The 27,262-nt window shown below is 49.8% G+C and overlaps 1 protein-coding gene across 2 annotated transcripts in view; it reads right to left on the bottom strand.

Annotated features, from left to right (window-relative positions):
* The window catches only part of LOC135528346 (plexin-A2-like), a 326,345-nt gene that overhangs the window by 35,546 nt on the left and 263,537 nt on the right, over positions 1-27,262 (bottom strand). The window contains exons 18-22 of one of the 2 annotated variants that reach the window (XM_064957364.1): positions 12,247-12,486; positions 11,827-11,970; positions 11,084-11,318; positions 5,832-5,974; positions 3,701-3,969 (exon numbers count right to left, since the gene is read on the bottom strand). In XM_064957364.1, coding sequence (XP_064813436.1) covers positions 3,701-3,969; positions 5,832-5,974; positions 11,084-11,318; positions 11,827-11,970; positions 12,247-12,486 — 1,031 coding nt within the window. Of the gene's footprint in view, positions 1-3,696; positions 3,970-5,831; positions 5,975-11,083; positions 11,319-11,826; positions 11,971-12,246; positions 12,487-27,262 lie in introns of those variants that run through there. The other variant, XM_064957365.1, reaches the window with a different exon arrangement.

The following is a 27,262-nucleotide window of genomic DNA, read 5'->3' as shown; positions in this document are numbered from 1 at the left end:
AAGGACCCATCGGGAGCCTCTGCTAAAGGACCCATCGGGAGCCTCTGCTAAAGGACCCATCGGGAGCCTCTGCTAAAGGACCCATCGGGAGCCGCTGCTAAAGGACCCATCGGGAGCCGCTGCTAAAGGACCCATCGGGAGCCTCTGCTAAAGGACCCATCGGGAGCCTCTGCTAAAGGACCCATCGGGAGCCTCTGCTAAAGGACCCATCGGGAGCCTCTGCTAAAGGACCCATCGGGAGCCTCTGCTAAAGGACCCATCGGGAGCCTCTGCTAAAGGACCCATCGGGAGCCTCTGCTAAAGGACCCATCGGGAGCCTCTGCTAAAGGACCCATCAGGAGCCTGTGCTAAAGGCCTCCATGACATTACATGTTACTCATGCACTTCCCTATGGCCCTCCAGGAGGCTTACCAAGCTGTCTACGGTCCCTCCCACTCTGAGATGTACAGACATACGCAGAACAGTACAGTGCGTCCCAAACCCTTATTTCCTATGTAGAGTCCATCGGGCTCCAGTCAAAAGTAGTGCACTACATAGGAAATAGAAACACACAGCCAGGCACGGCATCAGGAGAGAAAGCGATGGAAGGCAGAGCTGGACTAATTCATGAACAGGTAGAGAGGGTTCAGGCCTAAACACAATAACAGGCCCAGCCATCCTGCTATCAGCTGCTAATTGATGAGCTGCCATCAGAGCAGAACAAAGACTATTAAACAGGAGAACCGAAAACAACGCCTAGGCTAACCCCCCCCCCATGAATGTCAACACCAACGATCACTGAGGGTTACAGAGATGCTCCACTTCACTACGAGGTAGAGGGTTTCTCTCTGTGTCTCGGCCAAACGTCAAGGAAAAAGAAGCCGTGTGTCCAAACGGTAATCCTAAAAATGGTTTTGAAGAAAGGGAACGTTCTGTTATGTTGACGTCTGAAGGCCAGCAGGACCTGTGGATGATGGAAACTACAGGGCAGCGGTGGCGTGTTTAAAACATTATCCAGGTCTATTTACCTCTGCCTGTCAGTAGCCTCTCTCCTATCCTTTCTCTCCCATTTATTCACTCGGACTATTAACAATACTGATAATGGGATTTATACGTTCATACGAATGATTCGAATATTCCACCCTGAACCCATATGATTGTATGAACTTGGTTAAGAATCATGATGAAATTGATTAGAATCATGTGATTATTGTAATGGATGAAATTGATTAGAATCGTGTGATTATTGTAACGATGTGTGTGGTTTAAGTCAGTAGAATGATATATCTGTGTGTGTAGTGTATGTCTATGATGGCATCTTAAAGCCAGACTGTCTGAGCAGAATTCGGTGCCGACCTTGGCTGGGGGCCACTGAGAGTACTTCCCAGGGTCTCCCTATCTTGAGGGAGGACGTGGAGTAAGTCACGGAGTCCCCTAATCTTTGTCGGCTTGGTAGCAGGACATTGTGTGGTAACGTTTGTGTGAATGTGTGTGCGTGAGACGCCAGTGTAAAATGAATGGTTGTGTACAACAGACCAACGCTCTCGTGAATGAACCTATTTGACTATTTTAGCTGGGTCTCCGTCTGTTTCATTCGACCAGGATACTGGTTTGCAGACTGAGTAGCATAATTGAATTGGGTTATGAACCTTGAGAACATCATTCTCTTAACAAATACTGAACATCGTAGACAATTAGTATTGGAGTCTGGATTAAGAATTGTCTGTCATATGAGGAGGCCAGTCCTTGTGTCCTTCTCACACTGCTGGGCTAGAGAACAGGAGCTGAATGCTCAACACCGGGGATGGTCACCTGCTAAGATGGCAGCCATTACGCTAAAAGATTTAGCACAACGGCCTGAGTCGTGCGGAAAACAATCGAGATAGGAGACAGAAGTTGGGCTGCTGCTGAATGTTTGATGAGGAGCCAGAGTTTAAGAGTTTAGAGGATAAGTGAGACTGACAGTGGTACAACTGTGGACTACAAGACTAAGAGGAGAGAGAGAGAGAGATGAAGGAGAAAGAGATGAAGGAAGGAGAGCGAGAGAGATGAAGGAAGGAGAGCGAGAGAGATGAAGGAAGGAGAGCGAGAGAGATGAAGGAAGGAGAGCGAGAGAGATGAAGGAAGGAGAGCGAGAGAGATGAAGGAAGGAGAGCGAGAGAGATGAAGGAAGGAGAGAGAGAGAGAGAGATGAGGGAAGGAGAGAGAGAGAGCGAGAGAGATGAGGGAAGGAGAGAGAGCGAGAGAGAGAGAGATGAAGGAAGGAGAGCGAGAGAGAGAGAGATGAAGGAAGGAGAGCGAGAGAGAGAGATGAAGGAAGGAGAGAGGAAGAGAGATGAAGGAAGGAGAGAGGGAGAAAGATGAAGGAAGGAGAGAGGGAGAGAGAGAGATGAGGGAAGGAGAGAGAGAGAGAGAGAGATGAGGGAAGGAGAGAGAGAGAGAGATGAGGGAAGGAGAGAGAGAGAGAGATGAGGGAAGGAGAGAGAGAGAGAGAGAGAGAGAAGGAGAGAGAGAGAGAGAGAAGGAGAGAGAGAGCGAGAGAGAGATGAAGGAAGGAGAGCGAGAGAGAGAGAGATGAAGGAAGGAGAGCAAGAGGAGAGAGAGAGAGAGAGAGAGAGAGATGAAGGAAGGAGAGAGAGAGATGAGGGAAGGAGAGAGAGAGAGAGAAGGAGAGAGAGAGAGAGAGAGAAGGAGAGAGAGAGCGAGAGAGAGAGAGAGAGATGAAGGAAGGAGAGCGAGAGAGAGATGAAGGAAGGAGAGCGAGAGAGAGATGAAGGAAGGAAGGAGAGAGATGAAGGAAGGAAGGAGAGAGATGAAGGAAGGAAGGAGAGAGATGAAGGAAGGAAGGAGAGAGATGAAGGAAGGAGAGAGAGAGATGAAGGAAGGAGAGAGATGAAGGAAGGAGAGAGAGAGATGAAGGAAGGAGAGAGAGAGAGATGAAGGAAGGAGAGAGAGAGAGATGAAGGAAGGAGAGAGAGAGATGAAGGAAGGAGAGAGAGAGAGATGAAGGAAGGAGAGGGAGATGAGGAAGGAGAGGGAGATGAAGGAAGGAGAGGGAGATGAAGGAAGGCGAAAGGGAGATGAAGGAAGGAGAGAGAGAGATGAAGGAAGGAGAGAGAGAGATGAAGGAAGGAGAGAGAGAGATGAAGGAAGGACCACCCTGTTGAAGAGGAACTTTACTGCAATGCAGGAAATGTAAAACGTTGTGTATTTGAGGCTCAAAAAGGCTTCTGAAGTTTGCAATTTCTACTTTAACATTCCAGATTTGACTTTCCTTCACGAAAAATGTATCAAACCCTACAAAAAACGTCCACTAATTATAATCCACATAATAATTCACATTTCCCGTTATTTTCCTGCTGTAGCAAACAGACCCAAATTAAACCCTCAATTGGTACAACTCTCTTCCCATCTTTGCTGAGAATTCTAAGGATATTTCTACACAAGAGAAGTCATTGTTGATCAAATGAATGTCTTTGCCATTATAAATGAAGTACGTATTATCTTGATGAATGGAATCAATACAATTGGTAGATGAATGCACCATTCTGGTCCCCTCCTTAAGGGATCCATATTTCATCAACATCCTCCCATTCTTTTCAACCTCCACTATCTCTTCCCCTTCCAGTATGCCCATAGCAGTTGTGTGAGTGAGTATGTGTGTGTACGTGTAATGTGTGCCTAGAGCGAGCGCGTGTGTGTATCAGTGTGTGTCTCCTACCGACGCAGCAGCAGCTTGGGGTGGTTCTTGCTCTCCAGGTTCTTGTCGATGAGGTCAGAGAGCAGGTGTTTGAGCACGTCGGTAGCGTACTCCAGTTTGCCCTGCAGCGCCGTCATGATGAGCGACGCCACGTTGCCGCGGTCGCGCATGGAGAAGGAGCGCTGGAGCTCCAGAGTCCTGATGAAGGTCAGCAGGAACACCTTGTTGTTGATGAGCTGAGCGAAGAGCTTCAGAGCCTTCTCTGTGCTCAGCTGACCGTTACCCGACACCTGCACACAGACCAGGCCAGGACACAGAGGGTTAATACACACTGTACCACACCCACGACATCGAGAGGTTGATAAACACGCTCACACACAGTCCCATTGGAAAATGCTTGTCATAACTGCTACAGTGTATACTTCGTCCCTATTGGACCTTCTGCCCTGAATGAGGTCTTTCTGAATTGAGTGTGTTCCAGTCAGAGTGAGGGTATTGAGTGTGTTCCAGTCAGAGTGAGGGTATTGAGTGTGTTCCAGTCAGAGTGAGGGTATTGAGTGTGTTCCAGTCAGAGTGAGGGTATTGAGTGTGTTCCAGTCAGAGTGAGGGTATTGAGTGTGTTCCAGTCAGAGTGAGGGTATTGAGTGTGTTCCAGTCAGAGTGAGGGTATTGAGTGTGTTCCAGTCAGAGTGAGGGTATTGAGTGTGTTCCAGTCAGAGTGAGGGTATTGAGTGTGTTCCAGTCAGAGTGAGGGTATTGAGTGTGTTCCAGTCAGAGTGAGGGTATTGAGTGTGTTCCAGTCAGAGTGAGGGTATTGAGTGTGTTCCAGTCAGAGTGAGGGTATTAAGTGTGTTCCAGTCAGAGTGAGGGTATTGAGTGTGTTCCAGTCAGAGTGAGGGTATTGAGTGTGTTCCAGTCAGAGTGAGGGTATTGAGTGTGTTCCAGTCAGAGTGAGGGTATTGAGTGTGTTCCAGTCAGAGTGAGGGTATTGAGTGTGTTCCAGTCAGAGTGAGGGTATTGAGTGTGTTCCAGTCAGCGTGAGGGTATTGAGTGTGTTCCAGTCAGAGTGAGGGTATTGAGTGTGTTCCAGTCAGAGTGAGGGTATTGAGTGTGTTCCAGTCAGAGTGAGGGTATTGAGTGTGTTCCAGTCAGAGTGAGGGTATTGAGTGTGTTCCAGTCAGAGTGAGGGTATTGAGTGTGTTCCAGTCAGAGTGAGGGTATTGAGTGTGTTCCAGTCAGAGTGAGGGTATTGAGTGTGTTCCAGTCAGAGTGAGTGTATTGAGTGTGTTCCAGTCAGAGTGAGGGTATTGAGTGTGTTCCAGTCAGAGTGAGGGTATTGAGTGTGTTCCAGTCAGAGTGAGGGTATTGAGTGTGTTCCAGTCAGAGTGAGGGTATTGAGTGTGTTCCAGTCAGAGTGAGTGTATTGAGTGTGTTCCAGTCAGAGTGAGGGTATTGAGTGTGTTCCAGTCAGAGTGAGGGTATTGAGTGTGTTCCAGTCAGAGTGAGGGTATTGAGTGTGTTCCAGTCAGAGTGAGGGTATTGAGTGTGTTCCAGTCAGAGTGAGTGTATTGAGTGTGTTCCAGTCAGAGTGAGGGTATTGAGTGTGTTCCAGTCAGAGTGAGGGTATTGAGTGTGTTCCAGTCAGAGTGAGGGTATTGAGTGTGTTCCAGTCAGAGTGAGGGTATTGAGTGTGCTCCAGTCAGTTTATCCCCAGTAGAGGAGGTGGGTCCCATGGCCTCCAGTGAACAGGACATTACCCACGTCATTACTCCCAATGAAGGAGCTGCTGGTGGGTGAAATAGAGTGTGCTGGGACCCTGTACTGGGACCTATGTGTGCTGTGTGTGTATTTGTCTGAGTGTGTGTGAGGCCAGAGGGTAGAGAGGCAGAGCTGCATACTGGTATCAGTCTCCCTCTGGGCACTGTGGTGCTTATGGAGGGCATGCCGCAGGGGAGTGATGTTAAAGCTCTCACCATTTCCCCTCTCTCTCTTCCCTCTCCTTTTATCACTTCGTCATCAATTCTCTATTCCACTCACTCACTCACTCACTATCTTTCCCTCCCTCCCTCCCTCCCCTCTCTTTAACTCTCTCAAACTCTCCCATTCCCCCTCTCCATTCTCTTTCCCTCTCCCCCCTCCAGTCTCTCCGTACCTCCAGTTCTCTGAGAACAGGGTGGTCCTCGATGCCAGGGAAGAGGACTCTCATGGCGTAGGTCCTGTAGTCCAGGTGAGGGATACCAGCTCTGTCCAGATCACTGGTCAGCTCATTGATGTCCGTTTGCAGCTCAGCAAATGCTGGTGGGGGGGTAGACAGAGCAGACATGAGCAGGGATGTTAGTATAGATCAACTGATTCCAGACCTGCTAGTTTAAAATCTACCTGAAATTATGGAGTCTGTCATTTTTATCATAGGTACACTTCAACTGTGAGAGATGTGAATCAAAAACAAAAATCCAGAAAATCAAATTGTATGATTTTTAAGTAATTCATTAGCATTTTATTGCATGACGTAAGTATTTGATCACATACCAACCAGTAAGAATTCCGGCACAGACCTGTTAGTTTTTCTTTAAGAAGCCCTCCTGTTCTCCACTCATTACCTGTATTAACTGCACCTGTTTGAACTCGTTACCTGTATAAAAGACACCTGTCCACACACTCAATCAAACAGACTCCAACCTCTCCACAATGGCCAAGACCAGATAGCTGTGTCAGGACATCAGGGTTAAAATTGTAGACCTGCACAAGGCTGGGATGGGCTACAGGACAATAGTCAAGCAGCTTGGTGAGAAGGAAACAACTGTTGTCACAATTATTAGAAAATGGAAGAAGTTCAAGATGACGGTCAATCACCCTCGGTCTGGGGCTCCATGCAAGATCTCACCTCGTGGGGCATCAATGATCATGAGGAAGGTGAGGCGTCAGCCCAGAACTACACGGCAGGACCTGGTCAATGACCTGAAGAGAGCTGGGACCACGGTCTTAAAGAAAACCATTAGTAACACACTACGCCATCATGGATTAAAATCCTGCAGCGTACGCAAGGTCCCCCTGCTCAAGCCAGCGCATGTCCAGGCCCGTCTGAAGTTTGCCAATGACCATCTGTTTGATCCAGAGCAGGAATGGGAGAAGGTCATGTGGTCTGATGAGACAAAAATAGAGCTTTTTGACCGTGTTTGGAGGAAGAAGAAGGATGAGTACAACCCCAAGAACACCATCCCAACCATGAAGCATGGAGGTGGAAACATCATTCTTTGGGGATGCTTTTCTGCAAAGGGGACAGGACGACTGCACCGTGTTGAGGGGAGGATGGATGGGGCCATGTATCGCGAGATCTTGGCCAACAACCTCCTTCCCTCAGTAAGAGCATTGATGATGGGTCGTGGCTGGGTCTTCCAGCATGACAACGACCCAAAACACACAGCCAGGGCAACTAAGGAGTGGCTCCGTAAGAAGCATCTCAAGGTCCTGGAGTGGCCTTGCCAGTCTCCAGACCTGAACCCAATAGAACATCTTTGGAGGGAGCTGAAAGTCTGTATTGCCCAGCGACAGCCCCGAAACCTGAAGGATCTGGAGAAGGTCTGTATGGAGGAGTGGGACAAAATCCCTGCTGCAGTGTGTGCAAACCTGGTCAAGAACTACAGGAAACGTATGATCTCTGTAATTGCAAACAAAGGTTTCTGTACCAAATATTAAGTTCTGCTTTTCTGATGTATCAAATACCTATGTCATGCAATAAAATGCAAATGAAATACTTAAATATCATACAATGTGATTTTCTGGATTTTCACAGTTGAAGTGTACCTATGATAAAAATGACAGACCTCTACATGCTTTGTAAGTAGGAAAACCTGCAAAATCGGCAGTGTATCAAATACTTGTTCTCTCCACTGTACATGCATAAATCACACACATAACAACCCCCCCAAACACACACAACACCCCCCCCCCCCGAAACACACACACACACACACACACACACACACACACACACATTCCCTTCCGGTGGCCAGTAAATTGGCTGTACTGTACAGTATCTGAGCTCCTGTGTGTCGGTCCCCTGCTGTTAGCAGCTGCAGGTGAGAAGTGGTTAATTGGCCCCATCCTGACTGAGTCCAGCACTGCCCTGAGAGAGATTCCTTAGCCTCTCTACAGCCAATCACAGCCATATTTCCCACCTACCCCCCCAGCCCCCCTGCTACCCCAGCCCAAGGCTCAGACTCAGACCCCTGATGTGGAACCCAGGTACCTAGCAGCCCTTCTAAATCCACCCTCGGGGCACTAGGCTCCTCCTGGCCACAGCTACTGGTTTAAACGACCTCTAGGCCTGTCTCCTGGCCTGTGTGTCTGATTGTAGCCAGGGCTTTAGCCCTGTAAACCCCATGCAGCCATGTGCTGCTCTGCTCACTCCCCCAGCTGGGCCTGACAACAGCCCAAAGCCCCACAGACATAGAGCGGACCTCACTATTAACTCCTCTACTCTGCCACCTCCCTGACACAACTCAGATTAACGAGGCAATGACATTTGGAGGCAGAGGAGGCTGCTGAGGGGAGGACGGCTCATAATAATGGCTGGAACGGAGCGAATGGAATGGCATTAAACACCTGGAAACCGCTCCAGCCATCACCACGGGCCTGTCCTCCCCAATTAAGGTGCCACCAACCTCCTGTGTTTGGAGGATGTACCATTCTAATATACTATTTATTCTGTATGTCCCACCTTCTATACGTAGGCTGGCATTTATTGCCATGAATCTTGCTCCAGAGGCAGCTCTGCAGAGTGGTCACGAGCTGGCACAGCCACAAAGTCATAAAGCTACATTTTAAACCCAACCCTAAATTAAAACCAAAAACGGATAAAAACATTTCATGAATTTTTACGATATAGACCATTTTGACTTTGCAGCTGTATCCACCCAGCGGGGAAAAAAATATTTAAAAAAATCGCTCAGTTCTGCCTCCAGGGCGAGATTCATGGTAATAAACATCAACATGTCTTCTATACATCCTTTATGTTGGGACAGTCTACATTCAAGCTGCGTTCAGGGTGGCTGGCAGGGAATACATAGCACAAGGAGAGAATGGAGAACTACTGACGTATTCAACCCGTTCTCAATTGACACAAGGCTATACGGGAGTCTCTCACAAGACACCTTCACTGACCATAGTCATATGTAACATCTAATAGCATAACACAACAGATTAGACCAACTGGAATGACTCCCGGTTGCACTAAACGAGCTGTGAGAAAACCACATCCCAAAATATTAGAATGACCCACCGGCCCTACAGTTTAGTTATCACTAATAGAGCTGTGAGAAAACCACGTCCCAAAATATTAGAATGACCACCGGCCCTACATTTTAGTTATCACTAAACGAGCTGTGAGAAAACCACGTCCCAAAATATTAGAATGACCCACCGCCCCTACATTTTAGTTATCACTAAAAGAGCTGTGAGAAAACCACGTCCCAAAATATTAGAATGACCCACCGCCCCTACATTTTAGTTATCACTAATAGAGCTGTGAGAAAACCACATCCCAAAATATTAGAATGACCCACCGCCCCTACATTTTAGTTATCACTAATAGAGCTGTGAGAAAACCACATCCCAAAATATTAGAATGACTCACCGCCCCTACATTTTAGTTATCACTAAAAGAGCTGTGAGAAAACCACGTCCCAAAATATTAGAATGACCCACCGCCCCTACATTTTAGTTATCACTAAAAGAGCTGTGAGAAAACCACGTCCCAAAATATTAGAATGACCCACCGCCCCTACATTTTAGTTATCACTAAAAGAGCTGTGAGAAAACCACGTCCCAAAATATTAGAATGACCCACCGCCCCTACATTTTAGTTATCACTAAAAGAGCTGTGAGAAAACCACGTCCCAAAATATTAGAATGACCCACCGGCCCTACATTTTAGTTATCACTAAAAGAGCTGTGAGAAAACCACGTCCCAAAATATTAGAATGACCCACCGGCCCTACATTTTAGTTGTCACTAAAAGAGCTGTGAGAAAACCACGTCCCAAAATATTAGAATGACCCACCGCCCCTACATTTTAGTTATCACCAAAAGAGCTGTGAGAAAACCACATCCCAAAATATTAGAATGACCCACCGGCCCTACATTTTAGTTATCACTAAAAGAGCTGTGAGAAAACCACGTCCCAAAATATTAGAATGACCCACCGGCCCTACATTTTAGTTATCACTAAAAGAGCTGTGAGAAAACCACGTCCCAAAATATTAGAATGACCCACCGCCCCTACATTTTAGTTATCGCTAAAAGAGCTGTGAGAAAACCACGTCCCAAAATATTAGAATGACCCACCGCCCCTACATTTTAGTTATCACTAAAAGAGGAAATCATATTTTTTTGGCTCAAAGGGTTATTTGAGTCAGTATGGTTCCACATAGAACCATTACCCTTCCCAAATAACCCTCGAGGAACTCTCATTTTTCTGTGTGCATGGGCGCGTGTGTGTGTGTGTGTGGGTGTGTGTGCGTGTGTGTAGGACATTAGAGTTCAGCACTAACACAGATTTATCAGGCTTTAACTAAGCCTGCCTTTACAATTTTAAACGAGGCCATGCCTTTACAACAAACTCTGTGCAAACACACACAGACCAGAACACACATGCCGCACACACACACACAAACACAATGCTTCCTGTGCGTCCGTGATACAGAAAATGCCAGCATGAAATAAAGATGATATGCCGTTCCAGATCTGTTCACAGGAAAACGTTGTGTTTATCAGTGTGTTTGTGTGTGTGTGTGTGTGTGTGTGTGTGTGTGTGTGTGTGTAAGTGAACAAGTCAGTGTGTGTAAATAATAGACAAGCACCATGTGCATCTTGTGTGCCACGATCGGGGTCACACACTCAGAGCAAACTAAAGTAGCAGCGACTGTGTGCCAGACAAAACCTGACTCACTGACCCCTCTTTCACAATACCTTATATTACGCTATGCAGCACACAGCACCAGTAATTGACTTACTACGCGGAAATACCCATTTGTGTCTTTCATGTGAGTCAATGCACTCTCACGGTCGTCATTTAACCCGTGAACTCAGCCTGCGTAGCTCAGTCAGTAGCCCTTCTGGGAGACCGCAATCAAAGTGTCTCAGAAACGGCTCCGTAGAGCAGAAGAGGAACAAACGTAATTGTCGTACTCGTCACAGACATTTTGATTTCAGTTTCCAATGTAATCGCATGACTTTGTTGTCTCTGGGCTCCACCGACCCTTCTGTAGTCGATACGATAGTTTGTGAGAGTTGCAACTAATAGTCTATGGTTGATTTGTTGAAGAAACTCATTGATGCATATCAATGGCACTGCTAGTCCGTAGAGCATCTGCAGATGGACTGTCTAAATAATGTGTTACCCACCTTCCTTGCACTCCAGGGCGACCCGGGACTCCAGGTTGTCCATCTGCATCTGCAGGCGCTTCAGGGTGAGGTCATTCTCCCGCGACTTGCGTTTGTACGCGATGAGGACGAGGATGACGATGATGAGGAGAAGGCCTCCGCCGGCGGCAATGCTGACGATGGCGGGGAGGGTGAGCAGGCTGTCTGACAGGATGTTTACTGACCCCGGAGACACATGGAGACCACCCACCTGCACCTGAATATCACACACCACACACACACACACACACACACACACACACACACACACAGAGAAACACACACATTCAAACGCACACACACAGGCATGCACGCACACACATTAGATTCAGTTAAATAAACCCATCCGGCGCACAGACAGTGTGCATAGACACACACGCACAGACACACCAACACACCCCGTCATCGAGGACAGTGAAGAGTAAAGTTCTGGGGACTTCCACTCAATAAGTGAGCAGACTGGCAGAAATAATTGCGGTGGATTCTAACAGAACCTTTTGACGCCCAGAGCCCAGTAACACTGCCCTCTCTTTGACCTGAAAGAACAACCACAAACGTGCCAGAATAATGGAGTTCACAGGTCAAACTTTAATGGAAATGAAACTACGTAGACACTCCGACACACAGAGAGGCAGGAAGAGGGTGTGTGTGTCCGAACCACTGTGTGTGTGTGTCAGTGTGCGTGCGCACGCGTGTGTGTGTTTGGACAGACATGACTGACGTACCATGACTTTGTACTGGCCCGTGAGGTTAGGGGGCTCACACAGCAGCTGGGTCTCAGACACGGTGACAGAGCAGGGGGTCTCCCCGATCAACACAGTGTAGTTGAGTTTCACCCCCCCTGAGGCATGAGGCACCAGGTTTCTGCCCTGTGGGGGGATTATTGAAACCTCAAGTCATCTTAAAATAATGTCTTGCTTGTTATGATACAGCAGTTATGATACAGTTATAACGTAGATCACATTGTCATACTAAGATGTTTTTACCTCAGACATGACTGCAGTTTAATGGTAGCTGTCAAGTCCCCTAAACCCTCTTTTGGTTTCTAAAATCTAGGCGAGTTACTGTAAAGGCCCTTTAAAAAGACTTTTATGGATCATTTTTGATTGATTGACTGATGACGATCCCACGCCCTTCTGCCGTACCTTGAGAATGATGGGCGAGCCGGGCTTCTGTTCCAGGACTCCATTGGTGCTGAGAGGTTCAAAGTATGGGTTGGGGTAGTAGAGGAAGATGGTTTTGTTATAGACTAGCAGAGTCTGGACGTTGTTGAAGATGAACCCAAACTCATCAGCGTGTTTGACCGTGTCCAGGCCTGGACGGTACTCTGCCACCAGGGATGGAGCAAAGCAATTCATACTGGTGGTGTTCAGAACCTTACACACCTTAGACGGGGAGGGGGAGAGAGGGAGGGAAAGAGAGACATTAGCTTCTGAGATGCTTCATGCGCCAAAAGACTGAAACAGGCCACCAATCCACCCTATCCTGCTCTAACAACCGAAGCTTTCCAATATGAGACGTGAGACGAGAGCAAGTCAAGCGGGATGAGCTGAGACAGTTCAGCACAGTTCATCCGTCTGCCTCTACTCTTTTCATCCCAAAAGCCGAAAGAGTAGATTCATAACGTGTAGCCCAACAACCACCTCCTGCAATACCATGCCAAAATCCGCTGTTAATTGAATGTTACCCTTCATACAACAGCACACACTGGCAGAGCTAAGAGCTTGAGGCTGATAATATTGACACCAAGAACGCTACTTTTCAGATCTCTCCTCCAGTGGTGCTGATGGAGCCTAAAACTGAGAAAAGTGAGATGATGAAGTGTGTCCGTCGGCAATCATTCTCTGACACAGGACATTGGGGGCACTGGGGATATCCCCAACTCTACTGGTCACAGATCCTAGTCTGGCAGGTTGAGGTGAATAACACTCCTACCCGCCTGTATGCCCAGGAGTGGCCATTTTCCCTGTGAGGGAACGAGGGTAGGACCTGCAGCACTATCACTAACAGTAGAGGAACCTGATTGATTACTGTGCTGCACTCCTGCTGCTGGGAGCCTTTTACACCCCCCCCCCTCTCTCTCTCTCTCTCTCTATCTCAGAGGAGAAACTTAATTAGAGCTAAATATCTTTAAAGCTTCACAGCGCCAGCAAAGTACCATGCCTCTTACCTGTTGTCCTCTGCTCTAGTCTAGAGGGGCGGGGGGGACCAGCGATCGATAAGAACTCATCTCGTACAAACTTGGTCCCACCATCTATTGCATTTGGCAGGAAGAAAAACCTAAGCAATGCAGACACAGTCTTTTCTAAGGCAGTGCACAGCCTAAGTGTGCAGCAGGGGGAATTGTCTTAGCTACTCAAGCCATGCTCTTTGAGGTGGAACTACAGAAGACAACGACAGAGTACCACTACAGCGTACAATGGTCTTTCTCCATGCAGGAAGGCATACGAGGCTGCATTATCAAGTAGCTAGTTGCGAGTTGCATGGTAACATAGTCTTTGGACGGGTGTTGCTGGAGGTCTGTGGAACATTGGGTTGGGTTCAGCAGGGAGGCAGCTCTGCTCCCGGAGAAGAAACTGAGCTAACCCAAACACAGTTCACACAGTACAGCTTTTTGCAGCGGTTGGGGATCGGTGTCTTTGTGTTGGCCCACACCGCGAGCCCTAAATGCTCCCATGCGACTCCTGTAGTGTAGTGACATCGAAAATGGAGTTTGCATGTTAGTGAGAACTGGAATAGGAAAGAGGGAGAGAGAGAGAGAGAGGCTAAGCCCCTTTAAAAACGGATACAACTCTGTTGCACTGCTGACACACTTTCTCCAAGCATCTACTACTGTAATCCCATTATACTGTATGTTACAGAGAGAGCTTAGATGAGAGTTATGGAGAAAATACCGTGGGAAATGCATACTGTATAGCAGAGTCTGATCTTGTGCTGGCTATGATTATCAAAAGCTGTTTGTGAATGTATGTAGTTATTCACTTGAATTCCTGACAATAAGTATTTAATTAGCTAGATTTTCTGAGGGCTCTATTTGAACAAACCTAATCACAGTGGTAAATCTAAACGCTGGCGGTAGAGCTCTCGGGTCCCTGTGTGTGTCAGACATATTTGCGCAGCCGTGGCGCGAAAGGGCTGGGTTTTGATGAATAAACAAGTTGCAGGTGAAACAAGGGCGGTGGCCACTCATCCGACATTCAAGGCGCAATGGGTTTGTCTAAAGTTCTGTCGGTTATTGTCGTTGTCGTCAACTCCAATTCGGCTTGGGGCCCGGTGACGAGTGATGGCAACAGAAGAAGGAAAAAAAAAACATGCAGTGGTTGTTCAATACGTTTGGAGTGTTGTCAATCAACATCGTCATAAACGCTTCACCGGGTATAGGCCTTTACGCATCGCACTTCTCAGCAAATAAAAAAAGACTAGATGGTATTGAATGCGTGAGGCGCACTCTCAATAACCAAGATATAGCCTTGGCCTACCATTGATATTGCATTATAGGACTGAATAATTGAAATACGATTGAAGGAGCACGTCTTTGATAACCGAACAAGAGGCGCTCTTTGAAAAGCCGCAAGGACTATGCCCCGCTGATACAGTAGGCCCACATGAATGGTGCATAAACCTCAGGAGTAGACATCTAGAAACGATTTGTAGATAGGCTACTTGGCTAATGCATGGCCAGGATGAGAAAGACAGCAGACACATTGCTGTTGAACCAGCTTTCTCTATAATAGGGTAAGGGTCGCCTATACGGACTTGTTTTATAATCAAATGAAACGGAAAACAAGCAATTATTAGAGGAAGTAAAATGTTTCGCAATGTGAGTGTCATCGGATTACCGCATCTCTCGTTCCATGATGTCCATATAGCCTACACGAAGAGGTTTTTTACTCACATCCACTGTAATAATAATACTGTATTAACGGCAGCTGGCTAAAATAATGTAATAGCCTACATAGATGAAAAGGGGATGTAGACTCACTGTTTTGCTGCTGTCAAACTTGACCTTTTAATAAAGCTTAGGTGATAAAAACAAAATTCAAACCGGTTTCACGAGCTAAACCCTTTATCGATAGTCTTGACTGCCTAGCGAATGCATTGGGCAGGACAACAAAAACAATGTTTTTTAATCAAATGAAGAAAAAAAACATGTTGAATTTTTTTTCTAAATACGAGGTTTACGACACAAAAAGCACATCTCTCTTGTTCCATGTGCACATGGGCACTGTGCGCCACAGCTGGAAAGGCTGCGCTTCCGTTGTTAAGCCATAACCAACCGCGTTACCTTTAAAACCAGCTTTCGGTTGGTCTTAAATATCCCCACCAGCGCATTCTGAAATTGGCACTTTGGCGCACGTTTTTAAGGACACACCTCAGACATCGCCACCTTTCCCGCCTCAGCACAAGACAGGTAAATGACTGATCCTGGCGCTAAGAATTTAAAAAAGAAGAGCGCCGGCTTTAACAGGTAGAAAATGCAAACGAGTGTGGGTTTGGCAATTGCGCTGTCTTAACGCCAGCAAAAATAGAGCCACGTCGAATCATTTCAGAGACCGCCTGACAATAGTTCAATGTCGCTGTTATTTCCATGCTATAAACAGTGACGTGATACAGACAGGCACATATGCGACCACAGCATCTTTCCCTTCCTGCCTGTCTGTCTCTGTCTTGGTTGGAACAGAACAGCGATGTATATGCAAGTCAACTACTATGGCTCCCACTACCATCTGTTCAGAGCTGGAGTGGCTGGCTGGATGGACGCTGCATGTGTTCAACACACACTCTCTGTGTGTGTGTGAGGGTGGGTGGGGGGACTCAATTGTTCCTTCTCTTCCCTCCCTTCCTGAATCGTTTCTTCGGAGTGTGTTGATCTAAAGAGGTCACAGTCTGAATATGTCACTGAGCTTGGTGCTGCTACACTGAGTCTACAAAACATTAAGAACACCTTCCTAACATTGAGTTGCGCACCTCCCGGCACCTACTACCATACCCCATTCAAAAGGCACTTCAATCTTTCTGTATTGCCCATTCAGCCTGTGAATGGCAGACACACACAATCCTTTGTCTGGAGGTTTCAAAATCCTTATTCAACCCGTCTTCTCCCGTTCATTAATTGAAGTGACATCAATAAGGGATCGTAGCTTTCGCCTGGATTCACCTGGTCAGTCTGTGTCATGGAAAGAGCAGGTGTCCTTAATGTTTTGTACACTCAGTCCATATGGTAGTGAAGGGGGGAATAGTGGCATCTGAGTCCCACGCCGGGCAGGGATATCATACGCTGTCAATTATTCCACTGTAGGAATAGTTATTCTGTCAACCACCAGCTTGGAAAAGCTTCATGTATTCTACTCCAACCAGACACATTTCAATTCAATGCAATCAGATCCATTATGAAACATGCCTTTTCCACAAATACTATACTGTCTTAGCTATCTGTCCTTAGTCTTCACCCCGTTCCTCATCCAGTATACAGGTGCTCCAGGTCAACAGCTATAAAATAATTGGAATCTTGCCTCCTATTATTTTTGCCCTGACTGGCACTGGATGGTGATGGAGAGGCACGTTGTACAGCAGCAGCTGTAACGTTAACAGTCTGGCCCCCTGGCTGAATCCATTATAAGAGAATCTACTGCAGTCTGCAGCAGCCCACTCAGCCCAGCCACCACACGCCAGGTCTCTGACTTGGTGGGAGGGAGGCAGTAGAGGAGGGACGGGAGGGCAGGAGGAAATAGGCTCCAGGGGTCATGAGTAGGAGAGAGAAGACATCTCTGTAAAGGCCAAGGGTCAAAGGTTATGTGAGCAATATTCTTGCCCATGAGTGATATCACTCCTACACTTCATCCACTTCTTTCAATGTCCTGTTTGTTTCCACCAGCTGGTAATGCTGGCAGTAGCTCTCTCATATTAATCACATCTGACGGCTGTGGAACAAGACGAACGACAGCAGCTGATGAAATGTTTTGTACACGCTGGAGGTTGTGATGGTGCTGAATGTACACATTGCAGCTGTGCCATACTGAACAGGTGAAAAATCATCTCATACTAAATGAGAGTGGACGGTGCTGTGAAATATCCACTGGGCGACCAGGCTGTTAGTGTAGCCTAGCGATGAATAATGCCCTGCGTTGTTCCACAGTCAATATAACCGTGTATTGGGAAGGTGGCCAGGAGAGTAGAACATTCAGAGTTTAGAGAGGAGGGATGATGGAGAGTTTCGAGTGGAGGGGATGAGAGGGATGGAGACTGGAGAGAAAAGGGGGGGATGGATGGAGAGTTTAGAGATGAGGGGGAATGGGTGTAGACTGGAGAGAGGAGGGGGAGGGATGGATGGAGACTGGAGAGAAAAGGGGGGATGGATGGAGAGTTTAGAGAGGAGGGGGATGGATGGAGACTGGAGAGAGGAGGGGAGGGATGGATGGAGAGTTTAGAGAGGAGGGGGAATGGGTGTAGACTGGAGAGAGGAGGGGAGGGATGGATGGAGAGTTTAGAGATGAGGGGGAATGGGTGTAGACTGGAGAGAGGAGGGGAGGGATGGATGGAGACTGGAGAGAAAAGGGGGGGATGGATGGAGAGTTTAGAGAGGAGGGGGGGATGGATGGAGACTGGAGAGAGGAGGGGGGGATGGATGGAGAGTTTAGAGAGGAGGGGGAATGGGTGTAGACTGGAGAGAGGAGGGGAGGGATGGATGGAGACTGGAGAGAGGAGGGGAGGGATGGATGGAGACTGGAGAGAAAAGGGGGGGATGGATGTAGAGTTTAGAGAGGAGGGGGAATGGGTGTAGACTGGAGAGAGGAGGGGAGGGATGGATGGAGACTGGAGAGAGGAGGGGGGATGGATGTAGAGTTTAGAGAGGAGGGGGAATGGGTGTAGACTGGAGAGAGGAGGGGAGGGATGGATGGAGACTGGAGAGAGGAGGGGAGGGATGGATGGAGACTGGAGAGAAAAGGGGGGATGGATGTAGAGTTTAGAGAGGAGGGGGAATGGGTGTAGACTGGAGAGAGGAGGGGAGGGATGGATGGAGACTGGAGAGAGGAGGGGAGGGATGGATGGAGACTGGAGAGAGGAGGGGAGGGATGGATGGAGACTGGAGAGAGGAGGGGAGGGATGGATGTAGACTGGAGAGAGGAGGGGAGAGATGGATGGAGAGTTTAGAGAGGAGGGGGAATGGGTGTAGACTGGAGAGAGGAGGGGAGGGATGGATGGAGACTGGAGAGAGGAGGGGGATGGATGTAGAGTTTAGAGAGGAGGGGGAATGGGTGTAGACTGGAGAGAGGAGGGGAGGGATGGATGGAGACTGGAGAGAGGAGGGGGATGGATGTAGAGTTTAGAGAGGAGGGGGAATGGGTGTAGACTGGAGAGAGGAGGGGAGGGATGGATGGAGACTGGAGAGAGGAGGGAGGGATGGATGGAGACTGGAGAGAAAAGGGGGATGGATGTAGAGTTTAGAGAGGAGGGGAATGGGTGTAGACTGGAGAGAGGAGGGGAGGGATGGATGGAGACGAGAGAGGAGGGGAGGGATGGATGGAGACTGGAGAGAGGAGGGGAGGGATGGATGGAGACTGGAGAGAGGAGGGGAGGGATGGATGTAGACTGGAGAGAGGAGGGGAGGGATGGATGGAGAGTTTAGAGAGGAGGGGGAATGGGTGTAGACTGGAGAGAGGAGGGGGAGGGATGGATGGAGAGTTTAGAGAGGAGGGGGAATGGGTGTAGACTGGAGAGAGGAGGGGAGGGATGGATGGAGAGTTTAGAGAGGAGGGGGAATGGGTGTAGACTGGAGAGAGGAGGGGAGGGATGGATGGAGAGTTTAGAGAGGAGGGGGAATGGGTGTAGACTGGAGAGAGGAGGGGAGGGATGGATGGAGAGTTTAGAGAGGAGGGGAAATGGGTGTAGACTGGTGAGAGGAGGGGGGGGGTGGATGTAGAGTTTAGAGAGGAGGGGGAATGGGTGTAGACTGGAGAGAGGAGGGGAGGGATGGATGGAGACTGGAGAGAGGAGGGGAGGGATGGATGGAGACTGGAGAGAGGAGGGGAGGGATGGATGGAGACTGGAGAGAGGAGGGGAGGGATGGATGGAGAGTTTAGAGAGGAGGGGGAATGGGTGTAGACTGGAGAGAGGAGGGGAGGGATGGATGGAGAGTTTAGAGAGGAGGGGGAATGGGTGTAGACTGGAGAGAGGAGGGGAGGGATGGATGGAGAGTTTAGAGAGGAGGGGGAATGGGTGTAGACTGGAGAGAGGAGGGGAGGGATGGATGGAGAGTTTAGAGAGGAGGGGGAATGGGTGTAGACTGGAGAGAGGAGGGGAGGGATGGATGGAGAGTTTAGAGAGGAGGGGGAATGGGTGTAGACTGGAGAGAGGAGGGGAGGGATGGATGTAGAGTTTAGAGAGGAGGGGGAATGGGTGTAGACTGGAGAGAGGAGGGGAGGGATGGATGGAGACTGGAGAGAGGAGGGGAGGGATGGATGGAGACTGGAGAGAGGAGGGGAGGGATGGATGTAGAGTTTAGAGAGGAGGGGGAATGGGTGTAGACTGGAGAGAGGAGGGAGGGATGGATGGAGACTGGAGAGAGGAGGGGAGGGATGGATGGAGACTGGAGAGAGGAGGGGAGGGATGGATGTAGACTGGAGAGAGGAGGGGAGGGATGGATGGAGAGTTTAGAGAGGAGGGGGAATGGGTGTAGACTGGAGAGAGGAGGGGAGGGATGGATGGAGAGTTTAGAGAGGAGGGGGAATGGGTGTAGACTGGAGAGAGGAGGGGAGGGATGGATGGAGACTGGAGAGAGGAGGGGAGGGATGGATGGAGACTGGGGAGAGGAGGGGAGGGATGGATGGAGACTGGAGAGAGGAGGGGAGGGATGGATGTAGACTGGAGAGAGGAGGGGAGGGATGGATGGAGAGTTTAGAGAGGAGGGGGAATGGGTGTAGACTGGAGAGAGGAGGGGAGGGATGGATGGAGAGTTTAGAGAGGAGGGGGAATGGGTGTAGACTGGAGAGAGGAGGGGAGGGATGGATGGAGAGTTTAGAGAGGAGGGGGAATGGGTGTAGACTGGAGAGAGGAGGGGAGGGATGGATGGAGAGTTTAGAGAGGAGGGGGAATGGGTGTAGACTGGAGAGAGGAGGGGAGGGATGGATGTAGAGTTTAGAGAGGAGGGGGAATGGGTGTAGACTGGAGAGAGGAGGGGAGGGATGGATGGAGACTGGAGAGAGGAGGGGAGGGATGGATGGAGACTGGAGAGAGGAGGGGAGGGATGGATGGAGACTGGAGAGAGGAGGGGAGGGATGGATGGAGACTGGAGAGAGGAGGGGAGGGATGGATGTAGAGTTTAGAGAGGAGGGGGAATGGGTGTAGACTGGAGAGAGGAGGGGAGGGATGGATGTAGAGTTTAGAGAGGAGGGGGAATGGGTGTAGACTGGAGAGAGGAGGGGAGGGATGGATGTAGAGTTTAGAGAGGAGGGGGAATGGGTGTAGACTGGAGAGAGGAGGGGAGGGATGGATGTAGAGTTTAGAGAGGAGGGGGAATGGGTGTAGACTGGAGAGAGGAGGGGAGGGATGGATGTAGAGTTTAGAGAGGAGGGGGAATGGGTGTAGACTGGAGAGAGGAGGGGAGGGATGGATGTAGAGTTTAGAGAGGAGGGGGAATGGGTGTAGACTGGAGAGAGGAGGGGAGGGATGGATGGAGAGTTTAGAGAGGAGGGGAAGGATGGATGGAGACTGGAGAGAGGAGGGGAGGGATGGAGAGTTTAGAGAGGAGGGGGGATGGGTGTAGACTGGAGAGAGGAGGGGAGGGATGGATGGAGAGTTCAGAGAGGAGGGGGAATGGGTGTAGACTGGAGAGAGGAGGGGAGGGATGGATGGAGAGTTTAGAGAGGAGGGGAGGGATGGATGGAGACTGGAGAGAGGAGGGGAGGGATGGAGAGTTTAGAGAGGAGGGGGGATGGGTGTAGACTGGAGAGAGGAGGGGAGGGATGGATGGAGAGTTTAGAGAGGAGGGGGGATGGGTGTAGACTGGAGAGAGGAGGGGAGGGATGGATGGAGAGTTTAGAGAGGAGGGGGATGGGTGTAGACTGGAGAGAGGAGGGGAGGGATGGATGTAGAGTTTAGAGAGGAGGGGGAATGGGTGTAGACTGGAGAGAGGAGGGGAGGGATGGATGGAGAGTTTAGAGAGGAGGAGAGGGATGGGTGTAGAGTTTAGAGAGGAGGGGAGGGATGGGTGTAGAGTTTAGAGAGGAGGAGAGGGATGGGTGTAGAGTTTAGAGAGGAGGAGAGGGATGGGTGTAGAGTTTAGAGAGGAGGGGAGGGATGGATGGAGAGTTTAGAGAGGAGGAGAGGGATGGGTGTAGAGTTTAGAGAGGAGGGGAGGAATGGGTGTAGAGTTTAGAGAGGAGGGGAGGAATGGGTGTAGAGTTTAGAGAGGAGGGCAGGGATGGATGGAGAGTTTAGAGAGGAGGAGAGGGATGGGTGTAGAGTTTAGAGAGGAGGGGAGGGATGGGTGTAGAGTTTAGAGAGGAGGAGAGGGATGGGTGTAGAGTTTAGAGAGGAGGAGAGGGATGGGTGTAGAGTTTAGAGAGGAGGGGAGGGATGGATGGATGGAGACTGGAGAGAGGAGGGGAGGGATGGGTGTGAAGTTTAGAGAGGAGGGGAGGGATGGGTGTAGAGTTTAGAGAGGAGGAGAGGGATGGGTGTAGAGTTTAGAGAGGAGGGGAGGGATGGATGGATGGAGACTGGAGAGAGGAGGGGAGGGATGGGTGTGAAGTTTAGAGAGGAGGGGAGGGATGGATGTAGAGTTTAGAGAGGAGGGGGAATGGGTGTAGACTGGAGAGAGGAGGGGAGGGATGGATGGAGAGTTTAGAGAGGAGGGGAGGGATGGATGGAGACTGGAGAGAGGAGGGGAGGGATGGATGGAGAGTTTAGAGAGGAGGGGAGGGATGGATGGAGACTGGAGAGAGGAGGGGAGGGATGGAGAGTTTAGAGAGGAGGGGGGATGGGTGTAGACTGGAGAGAGGAGGGGAGGGATGGATGGAGAGTTCAGAGAGGAGGGGGAATGGGTGTAGACTGGAGAGAGGAGGGGAGGGATGGATGGAGAGTTTAGAGAGGAGGGGAGGGATGGATGGAGACTGGAGAGAGGAGGGGAGGGATGGAGAGTTTAGGGAGGAGGGGGGATGGGTGTAGACTGGAGAGAGGAGGGAGGGATGGATGGAGAGTTTAGAGAGGAGGGGGGATGGGTGTAGACTGGAGAGAGGAGGGGAGGGATGGATGGAGAGTTTAGAGAGGGGGGGGGATGGGTGTAGACTGGAGAGAGGAGGGGAGGGATGGATGGAGAGTTTAGAGAGGAGGAGAGGGATGGGTGTAGAGTTTAGAGAGGAGGGGGGATGGGTGTAGACTGGAGAGAGGAGGGGAGGGATGGATGGAGAGTTTAGAGAGGAGGAGAGGGATGGGTGTAGAGTTTAGAGAGGAGGGGAGGGATGGGTGTAGAGTTTAGAGAGGAGGAGAGGGATGGGTGTAGAGTTTAGAGAGGAGGAGAGGGATGGGTGTAGAGTTTAGAGAGGAGGGGAGGGATGGATGGAGAGTTTAGAGAGGACGAGAGGGATGGGTGTAGAGTTTAGAGAGGAGGGGAGGAATGGGTGTAGAGTTTAGAGAGGAGGAGAGGGATGGGTGTAGAGTTTAGAGAGAAGGGCAGGGATGGATGGAGAGTTTAGAGGAGGAGAGGGATGGGTGTAGAGTTTAGAGAGGAGGAGAGGGATGGGTGTAGAGTTTACAGAGGAGGAGAGGGATGGGTGTAGAGTTTAGAGAGGAGGGGAGGGATGGATGGATAGAGACTGGAGAGAGGAGGGGAGGGATGGGTGTGAAGTTTAGAGAGGAGGAGAGGGATGGATGGATGGAGACTGGAGAGAGGAGGGGAGGGATGGGTGTAGAGTTTAGAGAGGAGGAGAGGGATGGGTGTAGAGTTTAGAGAGGAGGGGAGGGATGGGTGTAGAGTTTAGAGAGGAGGAGAGGGATGGGTGTAGAGTTTAGAGAGGAGGGGAGGGATGGGTGTAGAGTTTAGAGAGGAGGAGAGGGATGGATGGATGGAGACTGGAGAGAGGAGGGGAGGGATGGGTGTAGAGTTTAGAGAGGAGGAGAGGGATGGATGGATGGAGACTGGAGAGAGGAGGGGAGGGATGGGTGTAGAGTTTAGAGAGGAGGGGAGGGATGGGTGTAGAGTTTAGAGAGGAGGGGAGGGATGGATGGATGGAGACTGGAGAGAGGAGGGGAGGGATGGGTGTAGAGTTTAGAGAGGAGGGGAGGGATGGGTGTAGAGTTTAGAGAGGAGGGGAGGGATGGATGTAGAGTTTAGAGAGGAGGGGAGGGATGGGTGTAGAGTTTAGAGAGGAGGGGAGGGATGGGTGTAGAGTTTAGAGAGGAGGGGAGGGATGGGTGTAGAGTTTAGAGAGGAGGGGAGGGATGGGTGTAGAGTTTAGAGAGGAGGGGAGGGATGGGTGTAGAGTTTAGAGAGGAGGGGAGGGATGGATGTAGAGTTTAGAGAGGAGGGGAGGGATGGGTGTAGAGTTTAGAGAGGAGGGGAGGGATGGGTGTAGAGTTTAGAGAGGAGGGGAGGGATGGGTGTAGAGTTTAGAGAGGAGGGGAGGGATGGATGGATGGAGACTGGAGAGAGGAGGAGAGGGATGGGTGTAGAGTTTAGAGAGGAGGAGAGGGATGGGTGTAGAGTTTAGAGAGGAGGAGAGGGATGGGTGTAGAGTTTAGAGAGGAGGAGAGGGATGGGTGTAGAGTTTAGAGAGGAGGAGAGGGATGGGTGTAGAGTTTAGAGAGGAGGGGAGGGATGGATGTAGAGTTTAGAGAGGAGGGGAGGGATGGGTGTAGAGTTTAGAGAGGAGGGGAGGGATGGGTGTAGAGTTTAGAGAGGAGGGGAGGGATGGGTGTAGAGTTTAGAGAGGAGGGGAGGGATGGGTGTAGAGTTTAGAGAGGAGGGGAGGGATGGGTGTAGAGTTTAGAGAGGAGGGGAGGGATGGATGGATGGAGACTGGAGAGAGGAGGAGAGGGATGGGTGTAGAGTTTAGAGAGGAGGAGAGGGATGGGTGTAGAGTTTAGAGAGGAGGAGAGGGATGGGTGTAGAGTTTAGAGAGGAGGGGAGGGATGGGTGTAGAGTTTAGAGAGGAGGAGAGGGATGGGTGTAGAGTTTAGAGAGGAGGAGAGGGATGGGTGTAGAGTTTAGAGAGGAGGGGAGGGATGGGTGTAGAGTTTAGAGAGGAGGAGAGGGATGGGTGTAGAGTTTAGAGAGGAGGGAGGGATGGGTGTAGAGTTTAGAGAGGAGGAGAGGGATGGGTGTAGAGTTTAGAGAGGAGGAGAGGGATGGGTGTAGAGTTTAGAGAGGAGGGGAGGGATGGGTGTAGAGTTTAGAGAGGAGGAGAGGGATGGGTGTAGAGTTTAGAGAGGAGGAGAGGGATGGGTGTAGAGTTTAGAGAGGAGGAGAGGGATGGGTGTAGAGTTTAGAGAGGAGGAGAGGGATGGGTGTAGAGTTTAGAGAGGAGGAGAGGGATGGGTGTAGAGTTTAGAGAGGAGGGGAGGGATGGGTGTAGAGTTTAGAGAGGAGGGGAGGGATGGGTGTAGAGTTTAGAGAGGAGGAGAGGGATGGGTGTAGAGTTTAGAGAGGAGGAGAGGGATGGGTGTAGAGTTTAGAGAGGAGGAGAGGGATGGGTGTAGAGTTTAGAGAGGAGGGGAGGGATGGGTGTAGAGTTTAGAGAGGAGGGGAGGGATGGGTGTAGAGTTTAGAGAGGAGGAGAGGGATGGGTGTAGAGTTTAGAGAGGAGGGAGGGATGGGTGTAGAGTTTAGAGAGGAGGGGAGGGATGGGTGTAGAGTTTAGAGAGGAGGGAGGGATGGGTGTAGAGTTTAGAGAGGAGGAGAGGGATGGGTGTAGAGTTTAGAGAGGAGGGGAGGGATGGGTGTAGAGTTTAGAGAGGAGGGGAGGGATGGGTGTAGAGTTTAGAGAGGAGGAGAGGGATGGGTGTAGAGTTTAGAGAGGAGGGGAGGGATGGGTGTAGAGTTTAGAGAGGAGGGGAGGGATGGGTGTAGAGTTTAGAGAGGAGGAGAGGGATGGGTGTAGAGTTTAGAGAGGGATGGTGCAGCTGTAGTGGATGAGGGTGAAGGAACCTGAGAAGACTGGGAGACAGTGAAGAGAGACAGGAGGAAAGCCTGTCTTATTAACCACGTCTTCACCCTGAGGTAGAGAGAGGGAGCAAGATGTATCTATAGTGGAGTGTCACCATCTATTCCTTCTATGCATCTGCTCATCACGTCAGTCGGAGTGTTCATTGTATGTCTCTTGGGGTGAGGCCTTTTATGCAGTTTCCTAGTAGGACAATACTCTAAAGAGAAAGGTCTGATTGCATAAGGACTGTAAGTGCTGTGCTGCTTGATAGACCTAGTGAAGAGTAGGGCGCTCTCTCTCTCTGATCAGCTCAAATTGCTGTTGATCGCTTCCACTTCTGGCAGTCTGGCTGTGTCCCAAATGCAACCCTATTCCCCTATGTAAACACACTACTTTTGACCAGTGCCATTGGGCTCTGGTTGAAAGTAGTGCACCATGTAGGGAATAGGGTGCCATTTGGGACATAACCTCTATCTATCTCATGATGACATCACATCAGCCAGGCAGACTTCTTAATGGGGGTAAAATGTGGCATGTGAAATTCTTTTGGAGGAAATGGGAGGGTGGGTCTATGAGGGGAAAAATACACCTTTTAGCTTTAATCAGGGACAATGATTAATGTTTCAATTGTGAACCAGTGACAGGTACAGAGCGTGTCAAAGAAAATTGTCTCCCTTTCTGTGCCTTCTCCTTTGTGAAGAATCGTGTGCAGGTGACGAGAGGGAAGGATGGAAGAAGGGAGACGAGAGAGGCAATTTAGTGGAAGGCAAGTGACACTTCGAAGGCTGACATGACAGGCCCTTTCTCGGCTGGGCCCTGATTGCACGGCTTTCTGCCTTCCCCCCCGCGACAAATACGAAAGGAAGGGATGAAGAGATACGTAATTGTAACCTCAGCAGTTAACAAAAATTCACATGGCGGCTTCTTCCCTTCACCCCTTCTGGAGCGAGGGAATCAAAGAGGAGCCGGGTGTCTGTGAGAGGAGCTCGGTAGGTGTGTGTGTGTGTGTGGGGGGGGGGGGGGGGGGGTGAGACTGCACTTTAAAGGAGAAAGCTGCAGAGCTCTCAAAGCTTTCTGCCTGCTCCTGACTGACACACCAGACAGCACCCACACACAAGTCAAATCCTATTTCAGCTCAGAGGTTTCCAAGAATTCTTTCTGATCTGACCCAGTTCTCTCTTTGTGTGAATAAAGCAGCGGGACTGTCTGTCGTCAGACCCAAAATGGCTGGGTTTCTTCGTATAAAAGGGTCTGCTGGGGTAACTGTGCCCGTACATGGACACATGTAATAGAACAAAGGACTAGGTTACAGTTTTGATGTAGGCTACTGGAGTAATCATGAAGAAACCTCAGGACCCCTCAGAACCAGTGCAGAGCAGTCTGTCCTGCTGGGGGGGGGGGGGGGGGTGAATGCAGACGGTAAGGAGACGCTACCTTGGAGAAAATCTGTTCAAATGTTCTCGAAAAAGATGATCTGAGACGCACAGAGCAGTGTTCTGGTGAAGTGTGATATCAGTCACGTAGAGGCCGTTTCAGTCAAAGAAGAAGACTTCATAGCACGGTCATAGAGTGTGTGTGCCTGCCTGCCTGTGTGTGAGTGAGTGTGCAGTAGGCATCTGACTACAGTGTGTGTGTACGTATACATTATGTCTTTATGATTGACAGTATTTCCTGGCATGAAGCACTTATTCCACACTACCCCCCCCCCCCACCCCTTTGCCCTCCCCAACCTTCACCCCTACCCACCAACCGTAGCGGTGGAAAAATCCCTTAATTAAACATGGACCCCCAGGAATGGAGAGTAAATGCAATTTGTAACAATTCCCCCGTCCCGCCCGCCTGCCCCTGATTATACAGCGAAGGGCCCTTTATGCTGACCAAAGTCTTCTGACAGCACTTCATCTTCTAATGGAAGCCATTAGGAACGGAGCAGCCCCCCTCCCCCGGTCTCCCCACAGCCTTCCAAGCCCTCCATCCTGCTTAGCCCCTCCACCCCACTAAGTTCCAACCTTTCAGCCCC

Source organism: Oncorhynchus masou, chromosome 33, assembly GCF_036934945.1.
Source record: "Oncorhynchus masou masou isolate Uvic2021 chromosome 33, UVic_Omas_1.1, whole genome shotgun sequence".
NCBI lineage: Eukaryota > Metazoa > Chordata > Actinopteri > Salmoniformes > Salmonidae > Oncorhynchus > Oncorhynchus masou.
Note: the sequence above shows the minus strand (reverse complement) of the source record. Positions and strands in the feature narration are given on the sequence as shown.